This window comes from Zeus faber (genome assembly GCF_960531495.2).
Source record: "Zeus faber genome assembly, chromosome: 7".
NCBI classification, from domain to species: domain Eukaryota; kingdom Metazoa; phylum Chordata; class Actinopteri; order Zeiformes; family Zeidae; genus Zeus; species Zeus faber.
Genome location: NC_137203.1, coordinates 9450583 through 9465713, shown reverse-complemented (window position 1 = coordinate 9465713; position 15131 = coordinate 9450583). Strand labels below are relative to the sequence as shown.

General features: G+C 43.8%; 1 protein-coding gene across 1 annotated transcript in view; it reads left to right on the top strand.

Moving 5' to 3' along the window:
• Positions 1 to 11787, top strand: part of LOC307232487 (A disintegrin and metalloproteinase with thrombospondin motifs 12-like) — a 27425-nt gene extending 15638 nt beyond the window's left edge. Inside the window, exons 16-24 of the mRNA XM_080003516.1 lie at positions 146 to 287; positions 386 to 512; positions 659 to 869; positions 1530 to 2660; positions 2763 to 2915; positions 6874 to 7050; positions 7302 to 7448; positions 7588 to 7741; positions 7870 to 11787. Coding sequence (XP_079859642.1) covers positions 146 to 287; positions 386 to 512; positions 659 to 869; positions 1530 to 2660; positions 2763 to 2915; positions 6874 to 7050; positions 7302 to 7448; positions 7588 to 7741; positions 7870 to 7985 — 2358 coding nt within the window. The 3' untranslated portion in view covers positions 7986 to 11787. The remainder of the gene's footprint in view (positions 1 to 145; positions 288 to 385; positions 513 to 658; positions 870 to 1529; positions 2661 to 2762; positions 2916 to 6873; positions 7051 to 7301; positions 7449 to 7587; positions 7742 to 7869) is intronic.
• Positions 11788 to 15131: the final 3344 nt, after the last annotated feature.

Below are 15131 nucleotides of genomic sequence, written 5' to 3'. Positions count from 1 at the left end.
AGTAAGTTGTAATATTCTTGATTTTTATGACGCAGCAGAATTGTGATTAATTTTTAGCAGTTGAAACATGAAATAAGCCTTTACCCCTTTAAATGACATAATGTGTTAGCCCTAATGGGACAGTGTTCCTCTTTTTTTAATGCAGTTGCTGTATCAGGAGAAGAACCCAGGCATTAAGTATGAGTACACCATTAAGAAGGACAGAAAGACTGGGAATGAAGTGATCGAACCTGTGTACAGATGGAGACACGGGGCATGGACTGACTGCAGCACCACCTGTGGTATAGGTAGATATTGCACCTTAATGAACTCCTAAAATGTGCTCATTTTCCAAATTTGGATTTTATTAGATTTTTTTCTTTTTCACACCTACACCTACTTCTAGGTGAGCAGTACCAGCCGGTGCGTTGTTTTGAGGTGGATATGGGTGTGCTGGATGAGTCTTTGTGCGACCCTGAAAGCCGCCCAGACGACAGACACCGCAAGTGCAAGAACATGGATTGCCCAGCCAGGTCTGTTCACTGATTCTGTGGCTGTTATCAATTTTCTCAAAATTCTGTTTCCAATTAATGATATTTCGTCTTTAACAACTTTTTGCACAGACTTTATGATGCTTGATCACAACCACCAAATGTTTGTTCCCTCTCCCTCCTCCCAGGTGGTGGGTGGGTGGCTGGCAGCATTGCACGGCGACCTGCGGCCTGGACGGCATGCGGAAGCGCACGGTGCTGTGCGTGCGCACGGTCGCAGGGGAGGAGCGGGTGCTGCACCCCGTGGAATGTAAGCATCTCCTCAAACCCAAACCCCTGGTGCCCTGTAACCGAGACATTCCCTGTGGACAAGACTGGGCTGTGGGCGTCTGGGAAGAGGTGAGAATTAGTGAGATCCACTAATTGTGAATTTAGGCCCAAACAGATTGAGCCTAAATAAGAATCTTTCTCATGGTACTTTCAAAACTGACAAGTACATGACTGGTCAAAGTGCAGATATTCAACACTGCAGATTAGGAAACTGTTTCATTTGAATTTGAGTATGGACCCCACATGGGGTCACAAGACCCATGTCTCCATTAATTGTTTTGTTTTTACTTGGGCAGAAACAAATCACCATCTCATCTCAACACTTTCTTCCCCTGTGTATTGTTTCAACTCATTTAAACCAGGGGAAGATTTTTTTAAACATCAGTGTCTGTATTATTGTGGCAGTTCTGCCTACCACACGCCACCCAAATGGCATTTTCAGGGCTCTACACCACAGAGACACTGGCAAAGGGGTTGAAACCACACCAGTTTATTGTAGCAAGTGGGCTAGGTGGAACAAGCCCGGAGCAGATGGAAACATGGCACGACAAGGGCTCCTCTACTATGTGTGTGGGGATGGGGGTTTTACCTCATAGATTAGTGTAACGAGCAACAGGCATACAGCATCAATGATCCTGGACCCAATTACCTAGACCTAAGACAGGTGTGGCTGCTCAAACGACACCAGCCCCACACCACAATGATCAATGTTTTTTTTCTCCATCCCAGTGCCCCGTGACGTGTGGAGGAGGCGTCCGCTCACGGACGGTCACTTGTGTGTTAGTGAACAAAAAATCCTGCGACCTGTCGACCAAACCTCGCTCCAGATCCCTGTGCGCCCTGCAGAGCTGCCCTAACTCTGGTCTTCGCAGACGTCCGGGGCCTCCGCCTAAATACCATCGGATCTACCCCGGGGTCCCAAGAAGACCGGTGATCCCCGAGATCACCAGCACCGGCGCTACACCCGCTGCCACCGTAGCTCCAGCCACCGTGCAGGATACAACGCGCACAGAGACGAGAACTACCGGCAATCCCACCACCACCCTCCCTGAAACGACAACCCCCGGAATCATAGATGTTGATGATTTTGAGTTCAATGCAACAGTGAGGAAAAATGATAGTTTGGAAGATAAGGGCGGGAAACGTTTCCCTCCTAAAGCCAGTGCTAGAGAGGAGAATACAAAGGTGATGGAGGAAGTGGAGGAGGAAGAGGATGGGAGCACACCAGACACTGTGACCTACACCCCGTATTTTCACTATACTGCTACCAACCGGATAACGGCCGTAGGGGAGATTATTGACCTGGATGCCACAACCACGGCAAGTTCACTAATGACGCCCATTAAACCCCCCGCCACGACCACGCCACAGACACCCATTTCTTCACGCGCTTTACAGACGGAGCCAGAACCGGCACACACCACCAGGCCACCTACAACCCAAGCCTTCGTCACCCCACACACCAGCACTGAGACGTCAGGGAAGACCTCACACAGCTCTCCCAGTTCCACCTCTTCGTATATGACTCCATACACCCACCGTCACACCGTCACCACACCGAGGTCCCACTCAGGTCCATCAAAACCTCGCCACCACACGACGCCTTCTCCAATCACAAAAAAATCATTCACCACCACAGCGCTCCCTCAAACCTCTGTCGGGATTGTCAAACGGACGGTGCCCGCCAAGAAAAGCAGCGTGACACCTCGTTCTAAAAAGCCCTCTTCCCATTCCAAAGACTTTGCCCAGCGCTTCAAAAGCAAACAGCAAACGCCAAAAAGTCCATCGGACGGCAGCAACCTGAAGACCAGGGAGACGGACGGTGTGGAGGTTTTTTGGCTCGCGGGAAACTGGAGTGAGGTAGGTGCTGAGGCTGCGCGACATCTCTGAAGCTCTGTCACACAGTCTCACGCCTGCTCGTATGGATCAGAATCAGACGCCTCCCTTCTTCTCTGTCCGCAGTGTTCTACGTCATGTGGGATCGGTGCTGTCTGGAGGACGGTTTTGTGCAGTTCGCAGAATAATGAGGACTGCGGCAACCTAAAGAGACCCGAGCCGGCCCGCACATGCTACCTGCGCCCCTGCGCGTCCTGGATCAGCAGCAACTGGAGCAAGGTCGCTATCCTTAACTGTCCTGTGGCAATTCACAATTTACAAAACAGTGATTGACGTAGTGATCGTCTTTAGTGACTATGCACTATTTTGTCCAACACCAAGCTGAAAAGAACTACTTGGAAAATGGTTAAAAGGTGTTTTTACAGTAATTTAAGTATTGCTCTATTAGATATGGCTCTTTAAATTGCAGTGATTTCTAATATAGAAGGACTGCTCTACCCGAAATAGATGGTATTCAGGACATTCAATCAGATTTAAATACTATGCACAAGAGCCAACCCCCACAGACGTTTTCTCCATATTTCTTAAAAGTAGTTTAAAATCCCCTAGATGAATCATGCTGGACAGCTTCGGTTCCTGCTGTAACGTGTTCAAGGTTGAGGGGGCAGATTAGGAGAAGGCCTTTTTACCAAATTCTGTATGAACAGAGAAAGTGATGAAGCCCTGGGAGCGTAAGCTATAGCAGCACTGTGTACGTAACATGTAAGCAGATAAATAGTTGGGCAGTCGTCCAGGGATGGGTGTATAAATGAAGTGATTGTATACCAGTGCAAAGCTCTGTGCATGAATAATGATCACTTAGTGTTGACTAAAGAATACAGAGTAGAATGCCGTTCTGGGGGTTTACAATCGGTTATAAATCTCAGAGATCCGTGATAGACAGCGTCCAACAAGATGAAAAGAATGAGCGGAGGCGTTTATGTCCAAAACATCCCCATAGTCAAAGAGAAGCAAGAAAGTGGCAGCAACAAGCCTTTTCCTAGCGTTAAAGGAAAAACATGATTTGTTCCTAAAAAAGAAGCCCAATTTTTATTTCAATTTCCTTAAAAGATGATCAATATAAAATTAAAAACGAAGGCTTTCCACAATTGTGATGCCTAAATATTTGTAGGTGGTCACAGTCTCAATAAAAAAAAAAAAAAAACAAGGTGCCCCACCTTGTACGGACATGATGCAGGGAAGAACAGCTGGCACCGTCTTTTTGTTAGAAAAGAACACGGCCTTGGTTTAATCTGCATTTAACACCAGTCTGAGGTGGAACAGGTGCGACTGAATAGCGTCAAATGCAGACTGCAGATGTTCGAACGCCAGGGAAGCAGTGCTTGCACAACAATATACAACAGTATAATCGGCATAAAGATGTACGGATGCATTAATAGTTTGATCCACATCATTTACATAATAGTGAAAAGGGTGGGTCCTAAAACCCAACCTTTAGGCACACTTTTGGTGACAATAAGAAAGCTAGGGGAAAGACCACTGAACTGCACACATTGCTTACGGTTGGAGAGGTAATTTAAGAACCAATCAACAGCTTGGTCCAACAGGCCTATATCTGATATCTATCTTATGTCTCTGACATAAAATGCCATGATCAACAGTATCAAATGCCTTGGACAAATCAATAAAAAGGGCAGTACAATAGTTCCTGGTGTCCAAGGCTTCCACATTATCGTTTACTACTTTCATGGCAGCAGTTACGGTATATTGTGTCGCTTCCTAAAACCAGACTGGTGAGGAGATAAAACGTTGTTCGAGCACATGTATTCCTTGATCTGGTCATTCACCAGCCTCTCAAGGACCTGGGCTAAAACAGAGAGCTTGGAAATGGGTGGGATCACCGCCTTTCAATAAGGGGAGAACATAGGCAGCGTTCCCAAACATCAAGATTGACATTGCTTTGTATATAGAGAAAGGGATTGTCAGGGCCTGCCGATTTCCTAGGGTCTAGGTCCTTCAAGGCCTTACAAACCTCCCTAACAGAGAAGGAGGTGAAGGGGAAAGTGTGGCAATTGGAGGCGTGGCTGACTGGGGGTGAGGGGGTGATTTGCCTTCAGATAACGTGCCAAAAAAAGAACTGGAGGCTATAAAATGTTTGTTGACACAATTAAGCATCTTAGATTTATATGACACTGGGATGGAGTCAGCAACAATATTAGGTGACGGCTCTGAAGAGCAAGAGTTGGCGGAGAGAGATTTTGTGGGCTGCCAAAATCTCCAAGGATCATTTAGACTGTCTGTGGCCTGTGATAAATAATAATCGCATTTGGCTTTTTTTAGTAGAAGCAGTGCAGCGATTACGTAGTCGAGGGAAATGTAGCCAGACTTCCTCTTGTGTAATAGGCCTGCCAGCTCATCTGTCAAAAAAATATTTGCGAGCAACGTCAACAGCACCAATCAGTAAAAGTACGGTCCAGTTTAGAATGAAACAAATCATGAAGGAAGTCTTGCTCAATCAAGTGCTTAAGATTTAGTTTCCAAACAACACAGAGCTTAGAACGGGGGCGTCCCGAACAGCGCCAGCCACTCAGTGATCGCTTAAATCATTAGCAAAGACCCCTTTCGCAGAATATTTATGCAGTGTATCGGTAATTAAGAGATGATTTGTTGCTTTCAATGACTTTTGTAAGGTTAAAAGACAAACGTTGAGCTTTAAAATCATCAGACGCCGGTGAAAGCCAAACCCAATTAAAATCACCCACCAAGATGATTTCTTTAAAATATAATCGAGATAAGAGCTGCATTAAAGGGTGTAATTCGTCAATGGTAGCAGAACGGGGCCCTTAGCAACCAACAACAGTTAAATACCGACCACCAGACAAATCAACATTCAGGGCTAAGATTTCAAACTGCTTAATAGCAGATTTGGAGAGCATGACCTATGCAGCAAGACTGGATCTAATAAAGATCACCGACCGCCACTGACCTGGGACAGACAGAACGATAAATATTGACGCCATCAATTTCTACATTTTTATCCGGTTTAGACTCAGAGAGCAAAGTCTCAAAAAACAACAAGTAAATCAGCGCCGGTCGACTCAGCCCAAATTTGCCTCATATGCATTGTTGGAAGCAGACTGATCGCTTTTATATGTGTGACATGCAACCCAGGCAGCTTCTTAAAATCTGCCGGCGAGTTACAGTACATGTAGCTGAGGGACCAGGATTGGGCTGCATACCAGACAGCAATTAAAGCAAAATAATTATGCATTTCCGCTTAATTTTGGTTACGATCAAGTCACCACAGGAGTTAGTATTCTAGCGTATGGCGCCTGTAGAGTTCACGAAAGAAAAGGCACTGGGAAGACAACAGATCTCGGGAACCATGCGTGTAATCCCAGTAATGAGAGTCAATTCGAACAATATTTGTACGTGACAAGCATGATGTTCATGGCCCCGTGAGGATTTCGCACCACCTGTGGTGACCAGCCAGAAGAAGAAGAAGGGAAAATATATCCTGGCAGTAGCCAGAGGGAAGATCCACTGAGCAGACATGCATACCCGAGCCGTTAGTAGGCACAGCACAGCAGAGCGGGTGGAGAGCTTCGGCCCACACACCTCGCTGTGGCAGGGGGGTACCTCAAATTATCGGAGCGGTCAGCGTGGACAGCACAGCAGACCAGCGAGAGTAATCCGGTACTGGACCGGAATGACAGACCCAGTCCAGGTAGTGTAGTAGCCAGTGTCATTTCGTCAGAGACGCACGTAGTAAAGTCGTCTCGGTGGCTTGGAACCCCGGTGACTGGCAGTCCTCGTAGATAGCCAGGGCAGTCCGTTCGTGTAACCTTAATTGCAGTAAAGCCAAGTTCTTCCACCGTTCTACAGCTCCAGTCCGATCCGGGTTGGACGCTCCGCCGGGCAGGCCGGGCTCCGTGAAAACGTGCGATATTTGGTAGAAAATCCAGAAAATGTTACAAAACTCGGAACAATGTGTATGCGTCAAGCTGCATTCATCGCACATATTGCATATTGTTTTAAATTGATTAGATTAGAGTATTAGAAAACGCAATGCAAAGTGTATATAGAAGAATGCATCAATCTTGAGGTTTCACACATCTTTGTGTCTGTATTTCAGTGTTGCCTTTGCCAGTGTTATCCGCGCTGTTGTTTGGTTGCAGTTCCATTACTGTAAGTTAAGCTGTAAATCATTCATAAAGGCTCTCTCTAATGTCTCCAGTGTCCAGAGGACTGTGCGGTGGTGGGCCGGCGGCAGCGCGACGTCCAGTGCATGGATTCCCAAACTAAACGTCCCCTCAGACCATTCCACTGTCAGGCCTTGTCCTCCAGACCCCCAAGCACCCTCACCTGCCCCCGCAAGCCCTGTTTGACGTGGAAAGCATCCCCCTGGGGAGAGGTGAGCGTAACTATTATACACACACCCATAGGAGCAACTCTTCCAATTTAAATGAATGTGATTTGTGGCCAACGTTCACTCTCTCGTTTTTGTATCAGAGAAGTCAGTTCCCTCGGTTTGCGCCGTGTTCCTGTGACATCATGCTCTTTTCTTAAGCCACAAGTCATGTCAGGGTTGCTGCCAAACTAGATTCACCAGAGAGCTTGTTGTGAAAATGACCAAACTGGCATTGATCCTGCTGGGCTTCTCAGTGCTCTGCGAGCTGTGGGGAAGGAGTCAGGGAGCGGCTGGTGTCCTGTCCAGAGCCCAAGCGCTGTAGCGTCCCACTGAGGCCGAACAGCACCGAGCCCTGCAGGCTGGACCCCTGCACTCACTGGGACCCCCGAGGCTGGGAGGAGGTCAGACCCATGATGGCATTCATGACATCTATTTTAAATGTTCACATGATAGAAGTGTACTAGTTATGTCGCCAAAGTTGCATATTCAATGTGGTGTGTGTCTGGGTGTATGTGTGTGTGTGTGTGTGTGTGTTTTCAGTGCTCTGTGAGTTGTGGCGAGGGCGTGCAGCAGCGTGAAGTGAACTGTGTGGGTGTGGACAACTTGGCCGTGATGCCAAACAGCCTCTGTGAAACAGTCCCCAAGCCAGAAACACTCAGGAAGTGCAACGCGCAGGAATGCAAGACCAGCACAGGTACACGTCCCATTATAAAACTGCACAACACAAAGCCTTCCATATGGTCGAGAAACGGCCCTTCTTGCACAGATAACCCCCTTTTTCAGCTCCCATACTTCCATTGTTTTGACGTGTATCTCCTCCAGGTCCTCCGTGCAGGAAGAACAGCATGTCCTCTCGCTTCTGTGGCAAGCTGAAGCTGCTGGGTCGCTGCTCGCTCAGGTCGGTGCAGAAACAGTGCTGCGTGACCTGCGCGGCGTGAACACCAACTTACAACGGACACACCCCAATCACCCGGATCATCCATGGTATTTACCTTCGAGCTGCTTCCCCTTTAGTATTTTCCAGAAGAATACAGTCCGTCAATCGAGACTCAGAACAGGCGAACCTCAATAACCAACAATGGCATCGTCATTTTTTAAATCGTTGATAAAGCTCTATGAGGAGTTTTGGGAAATCATATTTCCTAAAGCCTTTCCCATGCCATGGTTCTGAAAAGCAGCTGTTTACAAAAAAAACATTTTTTTTCTCCAATTTGTTGATGTATCAGTTATTTCGGCCATGCTGGTATGTCTTTTCAAACAGTCCTTTAAGCCATAAATTGCTACAAACAGACCCAAATGGCAAGCATTTCAAACATTTTCAATCATATAAATGACTAATGCTCTCAACTGTGGTCTCATGTACTTCAGTTTGTTTATGTGGATGCATCAGCATTTAATTCACAACGGTTGGTAAATAGTGATAGGCTTCCCATAGGGGCTTTAAACTGACTTCTGCCTTCAATAGACCAATCTAAGGGATAAAGAGCCTTTAAAGGAATTTTTGTCCTTTCACGTGAGTGAGTTGATTCCATTCCAGAGCTTACCGCTCCCCTACAACAGAAACAAACTTTAACCTACTGAAAGATAAATAACTCTGTTGGCTTGTGAGGTGCCTCACAATCGACATATTCCATCACTCTGATTTGCTTCTGGATGAATGGGATCGGGCCTCGCTCGTTCTCATTATCATTTTGTGTCGGGTTATTTACCCAACGACGGTCGTTGAGAGACCCGCCCCGGGGTTCAGTGAACGGACGAACGAAAGCGCTCGTTTGGCCTCGTTCAGTTGGAAAGCCCCCGGTGAGCTGCCTGCTTCAATGTCCGTCTCAGCACCCGAACCAGACCCAACCAGACCGAACAAGAGGCGATTCAGAGACGGAAACATAGCAGCGTGGTGGAATCATTTGATTGTAAGACAGTTACGATAAATAGATAACCTTTATTTAATCAGGGGAAGACCAATTGAGTGCAAAGCGCTCATTCACAGCGGTGCCCTGCAAATACGTCATCAAAATCAAAATAAGTTATAGACTGGAAAGTGTAAAAAGTGTCAAATCGATATTCTTATACAAAGCATAAATACAACCCAAACACAAGATGAAATAAACACAAAGAAAAGGACAATAAAACAAGTGCATTACACAGGGACAAGGCAGGCACACTAAGAAAAACAGGAGCAATCATTATATATGAAAGATCCTTCAACAGAAGTTTAAATTGTTCTCCGGTAAAATATTTGTCCAATTTAAGGGAGTCCTGAAGCTTATTCCACCTATGAGGAGCATAATACAAAAATGCATTATTTTTTTCCCCAGTTCTATATTCATATATGGGATATCAAAGGTAATGTATTCTTGTGAACGAGCACAATATCCCATATTTCGAAGTCTTAAAAGTGATGATAGATAAAATGGTAGCTTATATCAAGGATGGCTTTGTAAATAAAAAAACAAGACAGTGTTGTTCCCTTCGAGTGGTAAAGTGACGGCTACCCTCCCTTCTCATAGAGGACACAGTGACGGGTTCTAAAACTGTCACCTTTAATAGATCTAAGGTATACATTGCATCAAGAGGCTTGAGGGTGTGGGCAGCAGCATGCATGTAAATTACATCAGCCACCTACTGCTAAAAGTGAAGCACTTGCTAATTTCCAAATTAAATAAACCTTATTTAAATTTAAGCTTCTCAGTATGTTCCTCACAACATGAGTTTTGATAGAAAAAATGTCATCTAACCAGATGCCTAGGTACTTGTAACGTGGGACTTTTTCCAATTTTAGCCCCAGTTATTGTACTGACAGTAAAACGTGAAGGATTTTTCATTTGGGATTTGGTGACGAGCATGATATTGGTCTTATCTGGATTCAGTAAAAGCTTAAGTTGAATCAGGGAAGAAATCCAACTTTAAATTAGGCAAAGCTTTGCCATTAGAGGGCGCTGATGAGTAAATAACCGCGTCATCAGCATGAAAATGAATAGAGCTGTTTGTAACCGATGAGCCCGGGTCGTTCATGTACAATGTGAACAGGATAGGACCGAGTATTGAGCCCTGTGGCGCCCCTTTTTGTAACTTCAAGGAAACCAGATTGATGACCGTCCGCAGCTATTGCTTGAGCTCTGCCAGAAAGATAACTGTGACAATGAACACACTTCAGAACGGAGCTATTAATTATTTGTTACTCGCTAGTAGTGTTAAGGCAAGTGGACTTTAAACTTTATTGCTTTCAGGCCATGTCAGTGGCAAACTGTGCACGACAACGACTGCTTGTCATCATGTTCATTTGTCCATAAAATGAGCCAGTCAAGACCATTATTAACCCCAGAGGACGCAAGCGTGAAAACAGAATGTTAAAATAAATCTAAACCGGCCGATATTTACACTGTTATCTGGTGCTTTTGCTATGAATGATTGTAACGGTAATGTGCTTCTATTCGATTGATCTTGATGTTGAGGCGCCACCTTGTGCTGCCTGCGGCTCCTCTGTCAGATTTGGGTCTTTGTAGATTTCGTTAGGTGAGGTTTCTTATATTGCGGTGATTAAATGTGTCTTCTGATTGATATAGCTTGGTTTTCTAAAGATTTCTACTTGGAATTCATTTTAAAAATCTATTTCCCACCGCTTGTTTATCTCAGGCCTCTTCACTTTGTAAGCAGCAGGATTTAATAAATGATAAATTACAGCTTTGTGCGTATTTTAGTGAACCAGTTGTCTTTGGCACACTCGGTGTAAGATGCATAATTACCAAAGTAACTGTTCTGTGGCCTCTATCCTCGGTATAAATATAATAATATAAAAAATAATAATAAGAAGAAGAAAAATAATAATAACAATAATAATAATAATAATAACAACAATAATAATAATAGTAATAATGACCTATTATACCGATGGTGCTTCATGTTGTGGTGCTGATGCGTTCTCAAAGAAACCCAACGAAACTCAGTAATTGAGAATTACAGTATATTATCATAATGTTACCCGAGACCGTGAATAAAAGAATAAATGCCTTTCTCAGTAGAATATAAGCAATAATCGTTACGCTATGTACTTCTATTTTTTGTTTTTGTTTTGCTGTTGCCTGAGTCATGCTCTGGCACTCTGTGTTTACACTCTTATTCCTGTCAGATTTGTTACGGTCTTTATGCTGTGATCTTCCATGATAGTTTAGTCAGCCCAACCTGTGGTGCTCGTCTTTTGTGAGAAAGACCAATGACAACGAGGTGTTGCAGGTCATCCCTCTCAGGCCGCACTAAAGATGGCGGCTGTGTGTTAATAATAATAATAATAATAATAATAATAATAATAATAAAAAAAGATGTACAGGATTTAGTTTTGTCATACCCTTGACAAAACTGTGTTCCATGTGTCTCTTATCAATAAAAGATGTTTGTGATGAAAGTGCTTTTTTTCGCATGTCAGATGGTGTGAGGTTTTTCTTCCAATTGGTTTGATTGTGCCGTTAAATGGTTTTATTTGCTGGGAAAAATGGATGGATGACAAAAAATAATTATGATAATACAGTACAACTAAATAAAGTACGTAGCATATTTTACTCAAGCTTACTTACTTTTATACTTATACCAAAACTGATATTGAGTGTTTTACACACCTTTTAATATTTGTACTAATGCATTTTTCTTGTTTGTTTTTTTATTGTAACAATTTGTTATCTTGCATTAATATAAAGCATTTTGAGCTGCATGTTGTGTATGAGAGGTGATAAAAAAATAAAGATGATTATTTATTATCATTATTAATTATTATTATTATTATTATTATTATTATTATTATTATTATTATTATTATTATTATTATTATTATTAATATTATTTTTATTATGATTTTATTATTAGTAGTAGTAGTTGTAGTAGTGGTAATAATAGTAGTAGTATTATCATTATCATAATTATGATTTAATTACACTCCATGGATGGATGAGGAAAATAATGGTGATAATACAATACAACTATAAACTAAATAAAGTAGGTAGCATATTTTACTTAAGCTTACTTACTTTTATACTTATACCAAAACTGATATTGCGTGTAATACACACCTTTTAATATTTCTAATAATGCATTTTTCTCATTTGCTTTTTTATTGTTATTATTTGATTTGCTTGAATTAATATAAAGCACTTCAAAGTTGTGTATGAGAGGTGCTATACAAATAAAGATTATTATTATTTATTATCATTATCAATTATTATTATTATTATTATTATTATTATTATATCATCATCATTATTATCATTATTATGTATTAACACTCCAGATCTCGTCGAGTTAGTTACCTCAAAGTTTGTGAAGAAAGGGTTTTGCACGGGTTTGAAATCATAAAAATCATGAAATCACAAAAATGAGTGACAAAATATTGACATCGTTCTAACAAAAACTGTGATGACTACTGGATGCCTTCAACTTTATTTGTTTATGTTATTCTTATCGATTGAAGGATAAATCTGGTCACCCTGTATTCCTCTGCCCCTGCGTGTACTCTGCCTCCTGACCCCTCGGCACCATGAGCTCATTCTCACCTGGAGCGCCTGATGCTGCTCCATGTGGAAGAGCACAACTGGCAGCCTCGGGCTCCGTTCCGGGGATCGGGTTCATCTGAACCAAATTTCCCTTACAAACCCCCTGTCCTAGAAAACCTGACACGAACGTGTGCAGCTCCGGGCCGAGCGCTCCCTAACTGTCAGTCAGAGCGGAGCAGGGGGTTAGTCAGCAGTAACACAACGCCGGGGCCCATGTGGAGCATCGCCTCCCAAAATGCAGGCGGCGCGTGTTGGAGAGTGTGCGTGTGTGTTTACAAGGCAAAGCGATCTCCATCCACTTACATAACCTTGCATTACAGCACTTAACAGCATCTCTTTCTCTCTCTCTCTCTCTCTCTCTCTCTCTCTCTCTCTCTCTCTCTCTCTCTCTTCTTGTGTTTGTGCCAGAGGAAATAGATAGAGAATACAGTTTCACTTCTTCTAATAAACCTGCATCATTCACATACATGCACTTTTACCTCTGGAGGAAAGGATAAGTATTGTGTAGCTGATTCTGTTCAGGTATTCTAAAGGTTTGCATTTTGTCCAATTCTATATTTGTCGAGGCTCAATCAGTTTATTGATCCCTAATTTTGGAAAATTCAAATCATGCATTTCTGATACAAATTATGTCAGCTCTATTATATAATTAGACAAACAGAAAACCGATGTGGTTCGTAACCTTACAAGGGACCGTGCAGGGACAGTCGATTGTTGGCAAGGAAATGCTCCTTTGTTTAGTTACATGTAAGAGTAAAGGGTTTGGCCATTTTGAAATATTAAATGTAAAATTCACCAAAACACCAAAAAAAAGCGCATTTTAAGAGCCCCTAATTTTATGATGTAATTCAAGCACCTTGTCTTAATTTTTTCTTTTGAGCTTGGTATGGTCCACTTCAAAATCAATTAAAATTCTATTGAATTCATTATCAATTAGTTCTGAGGGCGTAGACCAAAGCCGTATTTTACCATTTTACCAAAAAGTCTTCACATTTACCTTTTAATTCGGCAAACTATATATTTCAGGTTATGTTATCAGCTTACCTCTTCATTTTTTCAGTCAAGTTACCAAAGTATGAGGAAGTCATTTTATCTCTTAATATGCTGTCATTGTGATATATGTGCTTGTTTTTTATAAATAGTGCAATCACATTCCTGGTTTGGTGGATCGTACCATTTGCTCTGGGGTTAATTGCAGGTAGATTTCAGCCCCGCACGCCGCTCGTAATTTTACGTAACGATATTTACAGCCTCGTTACCTCATGGTGCCCCCGGCGCGGTTGAGGCCGCTTCATTACAGCGGAGTTGATTCGATGTCTGACCTGTAAGTGAATTCCTCTGCCCCGCTGAATCCGACACTGGACGGAGAGGGGGCGGTTGATGTAAGCGCCCGCCCAGGTCGGAGAGATAACGTGAGAAGCAGCCCCGTCCGCGGCGGATACCGCAACCTCACCCGGGTGACCGGACACCGCTCTGCCAAACAGCCAGGGCTGATTAGACATTTACGTCCGACGACCGACAGAAACGCGGGGGGCCTTTTCGCTACGGAGCACGCGTCCGCCGAACGCTTGACATGGAAACACATTTCCGAGAAGCGTTAAAGTGTCATTAAAATCTGGTCACTTACCTGTCGACTCCCATCGAAGAGCCCCGGAGGAGGAAGTGGAATCGGAATGGAATCCGTGCACCGGCCGGTTTCGGAGGTTGGGGAGCGGGGAGCGGACCGGTCTGGTGGCTCTCATCTGGGCCCCATCAGGATGCATTTCCCCCAGGCATCTAGACTGGCATCCCGGTACCAGGCCTGTTTCATTATTAAAGCCCGGGCCTTCTCTGACCCGGCGCACAGAGCGCACAGGCCCCAGGGAAGGCAGAGCGAGACGCACACATGGTTCCCATAGGTCAGTTTGGTTGTTTGCGAGATATGCGTTGGATTCCCAGATAGACCACATACGGTTCCGAGCTTAAGTATCTCAGAGTGAGGTGCTTTTGTTGCCGAAACATCTGCCTAATGATAGTGCATGGAAATGAGCGGACGACACACACACAGACACACACACACACACACACACACACACACACACACACACACACACATGATGAGGCTGACAAAATCAGACACACATGATGTGACTGAGGGAAATAAAGTTTTTGTTGTTTTTTTTTACTTCAAATACTGGCGATCTCAACGGGAACAGAGCATGACCGTGCGCGGTGCACAGGTTCATGCGACCCGCTGCCGCCAGATAGAGAGCTCTCCTCATTATATAAGTTAGCATCGCGAGTGGGAAAAAAATATTGCCGACCATGAATTAGATACAGGACAGAATGTTGGACTTGCTTCTTGCCCATCCCCCCAAAAAAGAGAGAAACAACTTGACTCCTGCACTCCTGCAAAAGTCATCAGAAGGGATTTGGATATTTGTGTGTTGGTACCTACTGTGTTTTCAAGTGAAGAGCTTCAATGGCTTAGAACGAATAAATTGATAACAATCAAATGCATTTCCCATGCACTTTTTATCGCCGCTAAATGGCTCCTCAGCGGGCGTC